General features: G+C 39.3%; 1 protein-coding gene across 1 annotated transcript; it reads left to right on the forward strand.

Annotated features, from left to right (window-relative positions):
* The first annotated feature begins 205 nt into the window (after positions 1–205).
* LOC124284854 (elongation of very long chain fatty acids protein 4-like) lies at positions 206–19256 on the forward strand. Its single transcript, XM_046720972.1, has 8 exons — positions 206–306; positions 10006–10099; positions 11366–11553; positions 15486–15569; positions 16200–16256; positions 17369–17483; positions 17818–17945; positions 18194–19256. Exons 2-8 carry the CDS (start codon positions 10042–10044, stop codon positions 18428–18430), a joined length of 867 nt encoding a protein of 288 aa, XP_046576928.1. The 5' UTR covers positions 206–306; positions 10006–10041; the 3' UTR covers positions 18431–19256.
* Positions 19257–19825: the final 569 nt, after the last annotated feature.

The following is a 19825-nucleotide window of genomic DNA, read 5'->3' on the forward strand; positions in this document are numbered from 1 at the left end:
GGCACCGGTCAAATAACCAATGACAATGGATGTTACACGATAACGCACCGCTTGTGTATCTAACGTTCATTTTCATTGGCTCATGCTGGGACAGCACGTTTGGAGGAATTCCATTTATCATTAGCCAATGAGCATCGCTGTAAATGAATCCATCATTGGAGATATTTTCTTAAGTTAAATGTGATTGGCTCTTACCGGAGGAAGTGTCCGGTGAATCCCAGTCTGGAGAAGTGACCCCTAACCTCGTGTAAATCAACACATTTCAGTATCCAGGCACCGCATCAACCCTGACTGTTCATCATTGCTGTAAGTACTCTTTGTGCATGATAATTGTCTCCAAACACGAATATTGCCATATGTGGTTTTTACTTTATCGAAAATTGTTCATTGAAAACTCCAGGCGCTGTATCTGCAAAGGTCATTTTGCACATGACTTTAATGCATGATGATCGATTTACGGTTCCACCCTATTAATTGGACAATCTAATGATTAGGCGATTACTATATAACTGTTTTTCAGTAGTGTCAATGTAGTTCTCAACATATGCTATACGCCACTTCACGCTGTCCTTTAACAGATCAAGTGATCTACGTTATCAGGATCGCTACAAGGATCAACCCTCTGCCAATATAGGGGAAAACCACACTCACCCGACTAGGCCAAGATCGTGGTACGACTACGAGTCTAAAGTCCAGAGCATGATAGCTGTTATACGTGAACTTTAATTGATATTTGCGTTGTGCATTCTCGGCGAATTGCAGAGTGATCGCAATCTTTGATCGGATGACAGGCACCTCATTTAAATACCCCCAATACCCTAAGTGTAAAGAAATACTCAAGTGAAGTGATCATCAAGAAAAAGTGATATTGGTAAGGGCATGTTCTACCTTTGAATTTTAGGTTTGCTTTACTATGCGCATTGTGGTTGAAGTATCTGCAAGTGATTGAGCTTTTTTGTTAAAATATCTTAATAGTGTTTTTGAAATGAAAGTTACATCTTAAATATTATTTTAATACCCAATACAGTCATCTGTTACATGTTTGCCTCTATTGTAGTTTCGTTCTGTTCCATTACCCATTTTGACTGATCCAGGTATAGACATTATGTACATATGAACAAATATCTATAACATCTATGGTAAAGTATGGGATGAGTGAAATTAAGAGTAAGTAAATAGTAACTGAGTTATAAAAAAATAGCATATGTACTTTATACAGTCTTAATGTAAGAGTGTTTTGGGTCTTTTTATGTTTCAGCACAGAGGATATGTTTTTGTATGGTTTTCAGTTAGCATTGATGCATATATTTAAAAAAAATACTCTTAAGCCTGTCCACATGTTCAGTATTTTCCATTTATCTGTCCAGAAAATGTATATAAGTATAGAGTAATGACTTGTTTCTTATAATAAACACCACAACAGGGCATTTTGATTGAAACTGAGGTTTCTAAGTATCAGTACTCTTGCAGCACTAATTCTTATGCCATTATTATTTCAACCTGGTCATCAGCTTATGATACTGGGAATGTTTATCACTGGTTTCATAAAATCTGTGTTTTTGCCAATGCAAACAGTTAAAACAGGTTCTCTTTATGTCTGATAATGTCAGAAAAATATATCAGCACATAATTGACATCAGTGTTGAACTGACATCAAAAAGTATTCATTCAATGCCTAATTCTTTTTGAAGAACTTTCTAATTTTTGTTATTGTCAGTGACTTATGTTGGTTTACAGCTAGTTATGAAAACATTTGTCTTTAAATGCCAACAAAACAATTAGATTTATTAGAATAACAATGGCAACTAATCAATGCTAATTAGGCAATTGTACAAGATAGAAGTGATTAGTGTGGGTATTGTTAATGTCACCTGGATCATCAGTTAATTACCTGAGTTAACGAGCTGTTTTGTTGTCCCTGTTTCAGTTATACAGTATGTCACAAGAGAGCATTTAATGATGGAAACAGGAAAATCTGTTTAGTATTTACAGGTTTGATCAAATCAATGTGTGACATGTTTGCATACATCTTGGAAGTACAGAAACTTCCGCCTGTATTTAAAGGATCTAAAGTGTATATATATGCTGACAGGATAAATCTCATCAATATTTCAAGGATTTGTATACAGTACCTCAAGCCCTAAGCTAGTCTGTCTCACAGTCCCAGAAACATATTATTTTCCCTACAGCCTAGCCCTCCCTGCAATGCTAAAGCCCTAAATGAAGCAATCTAATTTCCTCATGTTCTAAATCTCTGGTCTCCCTAGGGTTCCTTTTCAATTTAAATGGGTTTATTTGATGCAATCAGAACTGTATATATTCAGGGACTGAGCGTTAGTCAACCCCTGCCACTCTCCACACTGCTTAGTATCACAGAACAGTTAGGATTGCAGAAAGTCCAGCTCAGTGTGGGTCTTATTTGACTTCCAGTAAAACAGGGTCTCATAGCTTGACTTATACACTAGTGTTTACTACACTGCAGTTCCACCCTTTATACGTAGGCGATGGAGGTACATATACATAGTGTATCCAAACCTGAGAATTATTTACAATGAAATGACTGTAATGACTGGTTTCAGTCACATGAAGTCTGCACCACAGCCTCCATTCTGAGTAATGACAGAACCATGCTTACAGACACCGATACCGATACCGATGGTTTAGGTCCAGTGTTTATGGTGATGAATTTAAGGTTCACACCAGCCCAGATTTGACAATAAGTAATTAATGAGCTATAAGGGTCAACACAGCTTAGATTTTAATGTTGCCATGGTTATGGACAACTTGCCATGGTTATAGACAGATTGTAGCGGTGAGGTAGCCTAGTTGTTAAAGGGAATCTTGCTAAAAGTGGTGTAAAACCAAACTCACTCAATTATAAACATATTAAACAGAACTGGTATTTTGAATTTGAGTTTATCAAACATACATGCAAACCAAACCTTGACACAAACATTTCAAACAAAGATATCCTGTTTGACAACATTAATGTTGAGTGACCAGCTTACAAGCAGAGCCTGACTGACATGCAGCATAAACATTGTCATAACTATTATACTCATCTGATCATTGTGAGGGCAAACTATCTGTAGACACTGCAAGTCAGCAAAATGTCAACCATTTTATGTTTATAACACTTAACAGTGTCATTATAGAGATTGAAATTTTGCATGAATATATTAATTTGTATTTATATGTTGAAAAGGTGTAGTTTGTAAGTACCCTTGAATGTGTATTTAAACTAGTATGGACTCTTCTGTGTCTGAAAAAAATGTAATTTTTGTCTAAAGCAAAAAGTAAAAATGCCATTATTATATATATCCTTAATTTGTAACTGAAATGCAATCATTGTAGAAATTTGCAACAAATATGCACCATTCATCCATACAATCATTTTATACACCATACACCATAAACCCTTGCAGATACTGAAACAGATTTCACTAATTTCCACTCTATTTTCAAATTGTATCTGAACATTGTGTCATAATATGTAGGTGATGATTTGTCCGTAACTGTTTAGTTTACAATTTCTTGAACATTGTTTGTCAAATCCAAATGGGTATGATGAAATTCACACTTTGCATACAAGACATTCCATTTCGCATACTGTATCAGCTTCCTGTCTTACTGAATTGAATGCATACAACCTAATCAGTGATAATACATTTGAGTGCAAGTACAATAAAAATATGCATCAAAGTTAACATTTTGATAATGAAACCTCTGGTGTAAGACTTCAACTATCAATTTCAAAACAAACTGACAAAACACACTCTCAAATGAACAATCAGCTGCTCTACCACTTCGCTTTGGACGAATCAGGTGGTGATTATTGCAATATAGGCATCCCTGATGTTTCATGAAATGACAGAACAAATATTTCAGGCAGGGTATGAAACTACCAAAAATTTCAGCCAGACCACAGGGCTGTTTAGATGTAAAACTTGCCAGCCCTGACCAAAACTTACCTGCCTGCAAATAATTTAGGTTTGACATCCAATTTAGCTTATCATCCATTATTGGAATTCATCATTTACTTTACGAATGAATTATTAATGATTTATTATCCTGAAATATGATGAATATCTTCATATACATTTCTAAATTTTAACCTGACCGACGGGAAGGTGAATTTAAGAATCTGGCAGTCCGTGTTGAAAATAACCCGTCCAGGGCGGTCGGGCAGTCAGGTATTTCGATTGCTGTTTGAGGACACAACACTAGATATATCATTGTTTAAGGGAAAAGATATCCTGTTTTCACACCAGCGTGAACGTTACCAATAAAAGTGAAGGCTACTCTTAACTGTCTGTAAGTGTAATAGTAACAAGTTTAGCTCACATCACGCATACGTGTGCTGTCAGTTTAGGTTGGACCGTCCAGATCAGCGCACCTAGTGGGTTAGCGAAGGGAAGATAATTTGAAAAAGATCGCAAATTATATGGAAAGTTGTTACATTGCTTAAAAGTATAAATATGTATGAAACTGTAAAATAAAAGTGAGTATATACTATTGGAAATAAAGCTCTCAGCTGGTAACATTTCATACATAATGATATGATGTGCATAAGAAAGAGACAAATGCAATTACATTCTTATTAGTTATAAACCATATAAAAGTATATTTATTGGGATATTAGTCTGCTGTTATGCGGCTCCATGATTACTGCATATCGTATATCAACATATTCAAATGATCTTGTGATTCTGGGTATACAACTGCTAAGGACAACCTCAAATTAAAAGCATTTAACACATAGCTTCAAGCCTGGGGAGATGAGAGCTATTCAAGAGCAAGTTTACATTGGCATTGGCACATTATAAACGGAGGCATCTAAAGACACTGTAAGTTGTTGTTTCATTAACATATGATCCTCGATCTGAATCAGAGATGCTCCCTGATTATGTTTATAAGTTTGTCGATGCCATGTCTGTGCTCATGACTTTCACCAATCTGGTGAACATGAAAACCCTGTATCACTGTTAATAAGTGAAATACTGTCCTGATGAAGTCGTTTACACACTCACACACAATCTAGTGTTGAATATTTAAACATGGAAAGTCTGAATAATACCCAATTTAATGAAGTTTCTGTCAGCATTCATGTACTTATATGGCATAAAGCATTTCTGGTGTCCCCCGCCGTGATGTTGCTGGAATATTGCTAAAAGTGGCATAAAACCAAACTCAGTCAGTCAGTCTATGGCATAAAGGGGTGGTGGGGTAGCCTAGTGGTTAAAGCGTTAGCTTGTCACACCGAAAACCCGGGTTCTATTCCCCACATGGGTACAATGTGTGAAACCATTTCAGGTGTATCATGCTGTGATATTGCTAGAATCCTCCTAAAGCGGCATACAACTAAACTCACTCACTCATGCTTTGGCGTAAAGAATACATCCTAACTTTTACATAGTCAAGCCAGGATCTGCACTCACCTCAACTTTGTTGGCTATTTCATCACCATATCTATACATGAGCATGAGTGTAATCATGGGATAGCTCCAGTATATTTCACACCAGGCTTTTTACCCTTAATAAACTGACATGCTGTGGTATAACTTAAGCATGACAAGTGTAGTTAGAAGTTTCAACACTTTTCTGGTCAGCCATGGCAACAAGGCAAATTAGTGTTGAATATAACTGGTCTTGTTAAAAATACAAGTCAGGACTATAGATTGTCTTCCTTCTGATTACTTATGATTTATACCAGAGGAAAATATCAGTACTTTGACCATGCCCAGATACTGCTACATACAATTTATGCAGCAGGTGTCAGCAGGGGTTATCAGGTGCCCCACAGCACTTCTGACGACAACCAGTCTCGTCACACAAGCTTTTATGCTTATCTCAGGAACAAGGATTAACTGTTTATGCCTGCTTTGATTCCATGATAACCTGTGTATTTTATCAAATCTGCAACCAAAAACACCACAAACTGAATTAATTTTGGTTTGTTGGTATACATATATGCATGGAATGTTTCAAAAAGAAAATAACAGCAAAACTGTGTAACCAAAATAAAGAACAAATTACATTTCACACATACGCCTTTCCAGGTGTTTGTTTATTGTCTACTTGTCGCTAATAGATGGCAACTAAGTAAAAACCCAAATTTGGTAGTGATAGTTTCTTTGGTTATTCAACATGTTTGAAACTTCATTTGTCCTAAAGCCCAGTCTATTTGATACTTTTTAGACCAGATGAAATCGTTTCTTAAAAATATTCCGCTTAAAAAGCTGTCTGGCATGTGTGAGGTGACTTTTAATTTGCATCTGATCATGTATGTATGTCACATGTTACAAAACATTAACAAGCAATACCTGTCTGAGTTTGAATAGGTGAGATTCCCCTGGTGAATTATTCATTTCAGTATTTACTGTAGATTTATATAGGAGATAGCTTTGAGCAGGTCTCAGTCGGCTTACAAACTACACAACTGACTGGAGTGAGTGAGTATGGTTTCACACCGTTTTTAGCTATATACCAGCAGTATCACAGTTGGGGCGGACAACACAAAAGGGCCTCACACATTGTATCATGTGGGGAATCAAACCTGCATCTTCGGTGTGACGAGCCAACACTTTAACCACTAGGCTACCCTACTGCCTCCAGCAGACTGGAACCAAAGGAGCTGAAAACATCGTCTGGAGTCCCAGAGTGTGTTGAGCAGTCAAAAATGTAATTATTAAGGATCATTAATTTGGGAGAAGAGACAATTGACGTTAACTGATTATCCATGCAAAATCATACTTTATAAATTTTCTATGATCTGATGAAATATCACAAAATACTAATGAAACAAACATTCATTGTTAGAATATCGATCCTGCCATTAAAATTTGTAAAGCATTGTATTATAAAGAGTTATATATTAACCCACCTAATAACATGTATAAATAGTTATTAGGTACAGAGAACATGCATAATAAGTTTTCGATATACTAAGTATGTGCATTTTATTTCGGTTGATGGCTTGGATCGTTCACTTAATTCACTGCGGACAGATTATCCATAATTCCTTATGGTCATTGGTTATTTATAATCATTAATTTACTGGTCGGGAATTGAAGTACAGTATTCACTAGCCCCATTCAGGAAACATTGGCATGATGGCTGACAGAGGAAATGCTTAACATTAGGTATAATGGATCAGATATGGTGCCATGATTTACCCGTACATCCGTTACTATCCGAGCATGATGATTCTATATCTCTGAAGATACATGTGATGTGACTAGTCATGCATAGAATTAGTTTAATTCCATATAAGTTTTCCAAAAGTATTCTTAATATCCCAGTCTTATTCCTGGGCAGCCTGCATTATAAAGTCACCATGATTAGACAGTCAGATCAGGGCCGCATTAACTGGCCATGTGACTTATACATAACCTCCTATGGCAACAGCCTCTTGTTAGCTGGGACAATAGAACATGGAGCATTTCATGCAAAAACAGATTATTATTATTATCGTCATATTGGATCAGGATTTTAAGTGTTGCTGTGTGTAAGAATACATGAAGTAGGCATAGCATGACAAAGAATTTTGCGTAATTTTCATGAACAGTTCAGTTGTGAACATGGTGAACTCGTTCAACTGCAGCTTTGATTAAAATGATTCATTTTCATTTTCAAAGATCTTTTCCTGAAGAACAGGGAATGATGCACATGAATAAATAATCCTGCAATATAGTTATATGTGAATATTGTGAAGTATTATTATGCATGCAAAGAGGCCATTAGTTAAAAATAAGATATGGAATTACCCAACTGAAACTGCAGGAAGCTTTTGGATGCAATGATATACCGGTACTCTGTATTTCTTTTGCATCTGCATATATTTTTTATATATTTTATTTCTGGGAGTATGGAATGCCAGATTTTGTGTAAATTCCTGGTTGTGTCTCTGTAGCCCAGTATTTAAAATGACACTTTGACATTGTGTTGACTTGACTTTGACAAGTGACAGGGTAACAAAGGTTGTTAAAACTGTCTGATGGACGGTTGTCAGTGAATCCTGTCACTTATTATGACTTATCCGTTTATAATATGTTTTCAATACAGTCACACTTACTTGTAAAAAACATTAACCTAAATGTTACCAAATGTTAACAGACCATGGTTCTTTAACGTTAGCTGTTAACACTTTTGTTAATTCTTTTACTGTATAAAAATAATGGTGCAGATTTTGCAGAACTATTTTAGAGAAATGAAGTGAAATTTCTAATTTTGTATTTTGATGTAAGAAAGGATAATTATTTGTATGAAAATGTCACGAAAAAAAAAAATATCATAGATGTTAGGAAAGATATTACATGTTTAAATCCGTTATTTTTGATAATGATAGCAGAACAGACCAGTGTTAATATCTGGGCAGCATCATTGACTCATAACTCACATGGGATGCAAACAGGTATGTAAGGGTCAACAGAGGTTTGAGGCAGTGGGGTAGCCTAATGGTTAAAGCGGGTCCGCCCACCACGCTGAAGACCTCGGTTCGATTCCTGATATGGGTACAATGTAAGAAGCCTATTTCTGGTGTCCCCACCATGATATTGCTGGAACATTGCTAACAGCGGTGTAAAACCATACTCACTCACTCACTCAAAAGTGGTTGTTTTCTATGTTGTTTAAGACATTTTCAGATTGACTCTACCTTCATGTCATGTTTTTTAAAACACTGTTATCTGTTCACTGATTTGCTGATGCTGAGAACAAACAGGGCCTGGGTTGTATTCATGAATGCTAGTACAAAGTTTTTGTGATCATAAATTGTTGATCATCCTTTTGTTGGTGACTCATTTAATCTATATTATATGTGTGACCTCCTTATTTCCTTGTGCTGATGTAACCCATGTTTCCGTGGTGATGATAAAGTGTTATCTTGTCACTGCTTGTTGACAGAATGTATTCTGTAGGGATCATACAATGATTGTATGTCAAACAGTATATGTACACTTACATTTGCCACAATTGGACGTCCCTTCAGTTTACTGGCCCAAGCCATACTATACCTTTGTCCAGTTCATAATTGAGAAAAGAAATGTTGGTTATGCCTCCATCTTGGAACAAGGTCGTTGTGCTGCATGGTGTTCCCACTTGTAATGGGGTGACCGTCCCGGGTACACATTACAGCCACTACTGGTCAAGTACTGGTCAGTGTGGTCATGTCAGGGAAACAGAGTCGTTCTTCAAGAAGGGCACTAATTAATCTGGGCGGTGGGGTAGCCTAGTGATTAAAGGGTTCGCTCATCACACGGAAGACCTGGGTTTGATTCCCGACATGGGTACAATGTTTGAAACCCATTTCTGGTGTCCCCTTGCCGTGACATTGCTGGAATATTGCTAAACGCGGCATAAAATCAAACTCATTCACTCACTACTTTTTTAGTATGTTCCTCAACAACATCAGCCACTTGTAATTTGATTCTTTACCATGACATATAATGTGTGGGGATATAGTCAACGCCTATGAAGTGTGTGTCCGTCCGTCCTAAATAATTTCATTTCCGCGGAGCGTAACTGAAAAGAACAAAAATTTGTATATGTATCAAACAGAACCTGAAGTGGTGCCTTTTGAGCTAACTCAAAAATTGCTCAATATCTATCAATAAAACTTGGCAGACATATGAGACAGATCCCAAAGTAGTGCCTTTTGCTATTTGCGGATTTTTGGCATTTTTATTTTTCTTGTTTTCCATTGAAACGAATCAGACTTAGTCTCAAAAGGGAGGGATGGGCTTCGTTTCTGGAGCACAACTTGAAAGCCGTTCAGTATCTTTCTACAACTACAAGACTTGGCAGATATATCAAACAGATCTTGAAGTGGTGCCTTCTGCTATTTGCAGATTTTTTGCGTTTATATTTTTCTTTCATGATTTCCATGGAAACGATTTGGACTTAGTCTAAAGGACTTTAAGTAACTCTCAGATGATTTGTTCTTTCAAATTTGTGGGGGCCGGGGGGATTTATCATCTTCTGATGACTCTTGTTTGTATTTTACAGCCGTCCTAAAGTGGTGACCTTGACCTTGATCTAACCATGGCAGCCCTTACAGCGCTAATGGACAAATATACATGGGTCATGACCGAGTTGAGAGGTAAGGACATCATGTTTTAAAAATGTAGAGGATATCTGAAGGTGTGTAAAAAATATGTTCAATGTTCTTCAGGCAGGAGTTTCAGTATTGTTTAGCAAACCCACTTGTAGATAACCTTATGTGATTTATGACATGAGGTGGTTGATAGCCTGGTGCTAAAAGCATTCACTCCTAACACTAAACCATGGTTATAATAATGCTAGCAAGAGCTATATACCAGTGTTCTTCATTCTTAATTCATTAATAAGATGAAAATGAATGATGTCTCAAATTATGTGACTGGGTGTTTTGCTTCTTTTATTCTCTCTGTAACATATACAAAGCAGCAATTGTTTAATATATTGTTTTTATGTAGTAATACATTCTTGAGTTGTTTACCGTGTTAATGTGTTTACTGACAGCTGATTGACAGACTGAGTACGAGTCCACTGGAGAGTTACATATGTTATATTAGGGATTACACTTTCTCAATAAAGTACAGATTCTAGTACTTTCGTTAGGTTAAGTCCCATACAGGATTCAAACTCACACCCTCAGAGTCAGGCACCTAATCGCCAGCACACAAAGTCAGCCATCTAACCCGCTCAGCCACCGATGCTTCCAACAGAAGTACTAGAATCTGTACTTTACTGACAAAGTGTAATCCCAAATATATCATATGTTACATTTGACCACTTTCCTAAAATGGGATTGTCTATTCATTGAAGAGTTATTGTTAACACACATTGTTAACCTCTGATCTGTGTTACCTGTGATGCTGAATCTCTTGTAGTGGAGATATGGAGATGGTAACTAATATCTCAACTGTAGTAAATAACCATGGTAACTGTTTGTGATGTTTACGTTTTTGTATTACAACACAATAGTAACTGATATCTATGCTGTTTTAGAAAATAACCGTGGTAACTGTTTATGGTATCTGTGTTGTTGTAGATGTTAATCAGGTGACTAATATTCCTGCTGTAGTAGTGTTACGTGAGCTTCTTTCCTTTAGAACGCTGCCATTTTTCTTTCTACCTCACGTCACTCTCTTACCTAAAATACTATTTTCCTAAAGCAAACGTTTATGCAAAACCAATTAACAGTGAGCTACTACTGAAACATTGTTCTGTGACAATTTCTGAACTAGCAAGCATATCTTTGATTAAAAACAAAATAACTAGCCAATAAAATGTATGTTACATGACAGTAGAAGATCACCATGGTAACTGTTCATAGCATATATACTGTAAGTAACTGTGATATCTGATATCGGTGTTTTTGTAGACCCTCGGACGGATGGATGGTTTATGATGGAATCTGTGTGGCCGACGGTGGCTGCAGTGTTGGTGTATCTTGTTGTTGTTGCCTGGGGTAGCAGGCTGATGTCCAATCGCCCAGCCTTCAAGGTCAACAACCTCCTCGTGACGTACAACTTCTTCCTCATGCTGCTGTGTATGTACCTGTTTGTTGAGGTAATCCACCACTTGTTTTGTTAGCCTTGTAACCAAGTCATCTAAGGAGGCACATTTTAGACAGGCACAGAGTTGGTTTAGACAGAGAGTTGCCTCCATTAGCGGTGTCAGGATCTTGTTAACCAAGTCATCTAAGGAGGCACATTTTAGACAGGCACAGAGTTGCCTCCATTAGCGGTGTCAGGATCTTGTTAACCAAGTCATCTAAGGAGGCACATTTTAGACAGGCACAGAGTTGCCTCCATTAGCGGTGTCAGGATCTTGTTAACCAAGTCATCTAAGGAGGCACATTTTAGACAGGCAGTGAGTTGCCTCCACTAGCGGTGTCAGGATCTTGTTAACCAAGTCATCTAAGGAGGCACATTTTAGACAGGCACAGAGTTGCCTCCATTAGCGGTGTCAGGATCTTGTTAACCAAGTCATCTAAGGAGGCACATTTTAGACAGGCACAGAGTTGCCTCCATTAGCGGTGTCAGGATCTTGTTAACCAAGTTATCTAAGGAGGCACATTTTAGACAGGCACAGAGTTGCCTCCATTAGCGGTGTCAGGATCTTGTTAACCAAGTCATCTAAGGAGGCACATTTTAGACAGGCACAGAGTTGCCTCCATTAGCGGTGTCAGGATCTTGTTAACCAAGTTATCTAAGGAGGCACATTTTAGACAGGCAGTGAGTTGCCTCCATTAGCGGTGTCAGGATCTTGTTAACCAAGTCATCTAAGGAGGCACATTTTAGACAGGCACAGAGTTGCCTCCATTAGCGGTGTCAGGATCTTGTTAACCAAGTCATCTAAGGAGGCACATTTTAGACAGGCACAGAGTTGCCTCCATTAGCGGTGTCAGGATCTTGTTAACCAAGTCATCTAAGGAGGCACATTTTAGACAGGCACAGAGTTGCCTCCATTAGCGGTGTCAGGATCTTGTTAACCAAGTCATCTAAGGAGGCACATTTTAGACAGGCACAGAGTTGCCTCCATTAGCGGTGTCAGGATCTTGTTAACCAAGTTATCTAAGGAGGCACATTTTAGACAGGCAGTGAGTTGCCTCCATTAGCGGTGTCAGGATCTTGTTAACCAAGTCATCTAAGGAGGCACATTTTAGACAGGCACAGAGTTGCCTGCATTAGCGTGTCAGGATCTTGTTAACCAAGTTATCTAAGGAGGCACATTTTAGACAGGCAGTGAGTTGCCTCCATTAGTGGTGTCAGGATCTTGTTAACCAAGTCATCTAAGGAGGCACATTTTAGACAGGCACAGAGTTGCCTGCATTAGCTGTGTCAGGATCTTGTTAACCAAGTTATCTAAGGAGGCACATTTTAGACAGGCAGTGAGTTGCCTCCATTAGCGGTGTCAGGATCTTGTTAACCAAGTTATCTAAGGAGGCACATTTTAGACAGGCACAGAGTTGCCTCCATTAGCGGTGTCAGGATCTTGTTAACCAAGTCATCTAAGGAGGCACATTTTAGACAGGCACAGAGTTGCCTCCATTAGCGTGTCAGGATCTTGTTAACCAAGTTATCTAAGGAGGCACATTTTAGACAGGCACAGAGTTGCCTCCATTAGCGTGTCAGGATCTTGTTAACCAAGTCATCTAAGGAGGCACATTTTAGACAGGCACAGAGTTGCCTCCATTAGCGGTGTCAGGATCTTGTTAACCAAGTTATCTAAGGAGGCACATTTTAGACAGGCACAGAGTTGCCTGCATTAGCTGATGTCAGGATCTTGTTAACCAAGTCATCTAAGGAGGCACATTTTAGACAGGCACAGAGTTGCCTCCATTAGCGTGTGTCAGGATCTTGTTAACCAAGTTATCTAAGGAGGCACATTTTAGACAGGCAGTGAGTTGCCTCCATTAGCGGTGTCAGGATCTTGTTAACCAAGTTATCTAAGGAGGCACATTTTAGACAGGCACAGAGTTGCCTCCATTAGCGTGTGTCAGGATCTTGTTAACCAAGTCATCTAAGGAGGCACATTTTAGACAGGCACAGAGTTGCCTCCATTAGCTGTGTCAGGATCTTGTTAACCAAGTTATCTAAGGAGGCACATTTTAGACAGGCACAGAGTTGCCTCCATTAGCTGTGTCAGGATCTTGTTAACCAAGTCATCTAAGGAGGCACATTTTAGACAGGCACAGAGTTGCCTCCATTAGCTGTGTCAGGATCTTGTTAACCAAGTTATCTAAGGAGGCACATTTTAGACAGGCACAGAGTTGCCTGCATTAAGTGTGTCAGGATCTTGTTAACCAAGTCATCTAAGGAGGCACATTTTAGACAGGCACAGAGTTGCCTCCATTAGCGGTGTCAGGATCTTGTTAACCAAGTTATCTAAGGAGGCACATTTTAGACAGGCAGTGAGTTGCCTCCATTAGCGTGTGTCAGGATCTTGTTAACCAAGTTATCTAAGGAGGCACATTTTAGACAGGCACAGAGTTGCCTCCATTAGCGTGTCAGGATCTTGTTAACCAAGTCATCTAAGGAGGCACATTTTAGACAGGCACAGAGTTGCCTGCATTAGCGTGTCAGGATCTTGTTAACCAAGTTATCTAAGGAGGCACATTTTAGACAGGCACAGAGTTGCCTCCATTAGCGGTGTCAGGATCTTGTTAACCAAGTTATCTAAGGAGGCACATTTTAGACAGGCACAGAGTTGCCTCCATTAGCGGTGTCAGGATCTTGTTAACCAAGTTATCTAAGGAGGCACATTTTAGACAGGCAGTGAGTTGCCTCCATTAGCGGTGTCAGGATCTTGTTAACCAAGTTATCTAAGGAGGCACATTTTAGACAGGCACAGAGTTGCCTCCATTAGCGGTGTCAGGATCTTGTTAACCAAGTCATCTAAGGAGGCACATTTTAGACAGGCACAGAGTTGCCTGCATTAGCGGTGTCAGGATCTTGTTAACCAAGTTATCTAAGGAGGCACATTTTAGACAGGCAGTGAGTTGCCTCCATTAGCGGTGTCAGGATCTTGTTCACCAAGTTATCTAAGGAGGCACATTTTAGACAGGCACAGAGTTGCCTCCATTAGCGGTGTCAGAATCGCAGATTCACTTATATTGTTGGTGGGATTAAGCTGGTGCTGATGGGTTAAAGTGGTGATTTAACTGACATTCAAATCGTTCAGAGCATCATTATGAGTAAACAAAAATAATTCCAGCCTCCCTGATACCAGTTAGCCCGACTCTTATATTCTCAACTTTGGCAGCACCTTTTTCACAAAGACGTTGGTGCCGTGACGATCACAATACTTAGTCAACAGTTCAAGCACAGTTCAAGGTTTATAATCATAATAAATGTGCATTTGTAATGCGCCTTTTCCATATACAAGGCATATGCTCAAAGCGCTGACATGTTACAATTATATGCAAATGTACAGGGAGGGAAATATAGTTAGTTGTAATGAGAGGAAAACAGGTGGGTCTTCAGCAAGTGCTTGAATAGTGTAAAGTCAGCTGCTGATCCTATGGCCAAAGGGAGAGAATGTGGAAGATAATTCCACAGTAGAGGGGCAGCAACAAGCAAAGGAAAGGTTTCTCTGCTAAACCACAATCTTGGGTATGCTTGGTAACGATCTTCAGTGACAATTGTGTATCATTCAGTAATAGGCCGGGGCTAACATACTAAACTCCTTCAATGTGATCAGGATTTTAAGAGAAAACAATTTCTTATCTAAAATGTGAGCAGAACATTTTGATTTCCATGATACCTTGAACAATGTTTATGATGGGTTATTATGTGAGAATGTAGAGTTATTATGTGAGGATGTAGAGTTATTATGTGAGGATGTAGAGTTATTATGTGAGAATGTAGGGTTATTATGTGAGAATGTAGAGTTATTATGTGAGAATGTAGAGTTATTGGACTGCCATATGTGTTTCTGGACTCAAATGTTACTGCGTTGCCCCCTGTGGTGCTTATTGGTACACCTCTACACTTCAGTTTGTCATCTCTGCCTGGCTGCAGCCGGGGTTCAGTCTAACCTGTCAACCTGTAGACTACTCCAATGATCCTATGGCGGTGCGGGTGAGTAGCCAACAGTTATTCTGCAGATGGGGAACAATTGTCGAAATTGGAAAGGGATACATCCTCGATAATCTCCGGGGTATATGTTCCGATAAATCTCATCTTAGTACCCTGGATGCATCTACGGCTCAGCCCGATAATTAGATTACCTTCCTTTGCTGGCTCCAACTTCTCACTGTAGCCAATCAGATAAGTTGTTATAACTGAGCTTGCCAGTGTCAACTAAGATTGCGGCCACAGCCACGAAGGTTTGTTCGCTGTGGGACTCAGTTTTAGGGAAAAAATAATACAGACAAATTGACAGGTTTGAAACCTTCAAAAAATATATGCAGGAACTCCTTCTACCACTTTCCAGGTACCTCAACGATTGTGTTGCAAAGTTTAATTGGTTAGATAAAGGAAGTGGAATTGAGTTATGGTAAAAGCCTTGTGATTGGTACGCTCGACTTCCCTGTGTATTTCCTTCCATGGTATCATAAAACATCCCAAACTGGTGCTATCAGTAAAACTGTTATACTGTACACTCTTCTTATGGAACAAGATAGAGGGATGATATTTAATTCATCTTTGTACCCTGAATGCTGCATTTCTGCTGTTTTATCACTGACTGGAGTATGTGTTGTGTTTCAGCTGGCACATGTGTGTTGGTGGTTTTACTTCTCCAAGCTTATAGAGCTGCTAGATACCGTAAGTACTTACTGTAGGTATTTAGGAGACATGCCTAGTTTATGACTAATAACATTAGATGACACTGGTTTGTATGGAAGGTAACCTTTCATGGCTAATCTGTGCCTTTCTCTAATGTTCACAGATATCCTTTCAGAGGACATGAGAGAAATAGATTTCATTAACACTTTGACAAACCAATGAAATGACTTCAGGGGGAATCTACATTAGCCAATCACTAAGTAGGTTTTTTGAGCCTTAGGGACCGTTCATAATTTATGAGGGGTGGGGGGATGTGATGATGATTTTAAGGGGGTCATCCATTTTGTTCTTGGGAGGTAGGGGGTTATCAAATTTGTACACATGTTCTAGGGGGTCAGCAATTTTGTACATAAAAATACTTTCAAGTTATGCTTTAAAAATATGGGAAGGGGAGGGGGCATTGATTTTGTACATGACATGTGGGGGTCACTTACTTTGTACATAAATTTTAGGGGGGGGCATTCACATTGTACATGCTTCTCCATTAAAATCATCATCACCCTCCCTAGCCATAAATTATGAACGGTCCCTTATGGCACAAGATTCAAAATGGTTATTTCCATTTCACACAACACACTATGAAAAATACTTTGACAGTGGATCATCATCTAAGGGACCGTTCATAATTTATGGCTAGAGGGGTGATGATGATTATTATTTTAAGGGGGGGTCACCCGTTTTGTTCTGGGGAGCTAGGGGGGTCAGCAATTTTGTACATAAAAATATGTTTAAAATTATGCTTGGAAATTATGGGAAGGGGAGGGGGGGTCATTGATTTTGTACATGACATGCAAGGGGGTCACTTATTTTGCACATAAATTTTAGGGGAGCCATTCACATTGTACATGCTACTCCATAGAAATCATCATCACCCCCAACCCCCCTAGCCATAAATTATGAACGGTCCCTAATAGAAGACATCAGCTAGTTTGACTAAAATAACTTTAGTTTGAGGTGAAACATTTGTAAACTCTAATCAATTTCTTTCTTGTGTTGAGAAAGAGAGTGTGGTTTCTGTGACCATGTCCAAGTATTGTGTTATCAGTTTAGTAATATAAGTGGGAGCACCTGACTGACTGTCTTTTCTGCAGGTGTTTTTCGTTCTACGGAAGAAAGGTAACCAGATCTCATTCCTCCATCTGTACCATCACTCTACTATGCCCATTCTCTGGTGGGCAGGGGCCAGGTTCGTCCCAGGAGGTGAAGGTCAGTGTCAAACTGTTATGCCACAACAACAACATTAAAAAAATCAGTTGTTTTAAGTTGTCTTTGTCCTGACTCATACGTTATTGCTTTATCTCCCTTTCCTTTCGAGGTACAGTGGAAACCTCTGTCCTGTTGTTCCCTAATGAACAGTCAAAAATAGCTCACCCCAAATGGGCCTCTCCCTGCCTCAGTGCCAGCATCCCATGTGACAGCTAGCTGCTTGTCAGTCTCTTGAACTAAGTTGTCTGTTAGCAGTCACTGTTCTCTAGTTGTCATCAATGTCATTATTTGTTTGGATTTTATGGTGCGTGTAATGAGACCGTGAATGTTGCAGGTTACTTCTCGGCCAGCATCAACTGTTTGATTCATGTGATCATGTACCTGTACTACCTCCTGTCTGCCATGGGGCCCAGCATGAAGAAGTACCTGTGGTGGAAGAAGTACATGACCACAATGCAGCTGGTGAGTACTCACATTCACGTCCATGCTGGTGGGAGTCCCTGGCCATGTACACCCTCCTTGACGAGCTGGAATCTCTTTGAACACTTTTATCTGTTCTGGAAAAACATTGTCAGGATTTTGCTAACCCAACTTAATATTTGAGTGAGTTCTAAGAAAAATGAGTTATTCGGCTGAGTACTGCTGAAATATTTTCTGTGCCTGATGCACTTTGACGTGACAAATTATCACTCCTCTTCCTCTTCCCACAGATGCAGTTCTGGGCCATCCTCGGCCACACCACCTACTCCATTTACCTCGACTGTGGCTACCCCCTCGGCTACAACATCGGCTTCCTCACCTACATGATCTCACACATCGTCCTCTTCTCCAACTTCTACTACCAGACCTACATCAATAAGTCCCAGCGTCCCACCTCTCTGGAGAACGGTAGCGCCAAGGCCAAGCAAAGAATGGCATCATTAACGGCACCGTCCAAAGCGGAGTGACAAATGGCAGTCTGCGGAAGCGGATTGAATGATGAAGGGCCAGAGTAGTTGTTAGTGATGTTTGTGTAACTGAATATCAGATATAACTAACTGACACTCATGTCAACTGACAATCATCCTGCCGATAGTGCTTACAACATTCATTGTACATCACTGTTCAGGGCTGCTAAACTTGTCATCAGGGCCCCTACCAAGCTCACCTATATCACATAATGTACTTATGTCACATGCAGTCATGGCTCAATATTACTTCCTCCTCTGCCAAGGGATCTCACACAGACTGAGACATACTTTCAGCATACCAGTGTTATCAGTGAATCCACTGCCTTCACATTGTAGAATTATTCTACTGCAGGGATAGTTTTTAGGGTTTCACTTGTGTTCATTGCTCACCTTCCAATGAAATATGCCAGTACAGTCTGCAGAGGGAATATACGTGTGGCCTGTCATTCATTAGTCCAAGGAGAAAGGTGTAGTGATATGTTTGTTGCACAAGCCTGGTGAAATGTCCATGGAAGATGATATGTAAATTACATACACCCGTTGCTATGTGCATGGAAATTGGTGGGTGTATGAATGTATATTACATACACCCGTTGCTATGTACATGGAAATTGGTGGGTATATGAATGTATATTACATACACCCGTTACTATGTGCATGGAAATTGGTGGGTATATGAATGTATATTACATACAGCCATTGCTATGTGCATGGAAAATGGTGGGTGTATGAATGTATATTACATACACCCGTTGCTATGTACATGGAAATTGGTGGGTGTATGAATGTATATTACATACACCCGTTGCTATGTACATGGAAATTGGTGGGTATATGAATGTATATTACATACACGCCGTTGCTATGTGCATGGAAATTGGTGGGTATATGAATGTATATTACATACACCCGTTGCTATGTGCATGGAAATTCATGGGTATATGAATGTATATTACATACAGCCGTTGCTATGTGCATGGAAATTGGTGGGTGTATGAATGTATATTACATACACCCGTTGCTATGTACATGGAAATTGGTGGGTATATGAATGTATATTACATACACCCGTTGCTATGTACATGGAAATTGGTGGGTAGATGATATGTATATTTCACACATCTCTCATTATATACATTAATGGATGTGTATTATGTACACTCAGTGGTATATACAGGTAGATGCAGCTGTATATCATACGCATATGACACACACTGACACACACATGAGCATGGAGTCACACACACACATCATGCATACACATCTCACCCACACTCTCTCGCGCACACGCACACACAGAGGTAAGGGAATATTGGTACATTATGGGATGTTGCGACACCAGCCAATTTTGAGTCCATGTATTGCACGAGTCAATGATGTGGACAAGTCGAT

This window comes from Haliotis rubra, unplaced genomic scaffold (assembly GCF_003918875.1).
Source record: "Haliotis rubra isolate DU_JTF1 unplaced genomic scaffold, ASM391887v1 Scf347, whole genome shotgun sequence".
Classification (NCBI taxonomy): Eukaryota; Metazoa; Mollusca; class Gastropoda; order Lepetellida; family Haliotidae; genus Haliotis; species Haliotis rubra.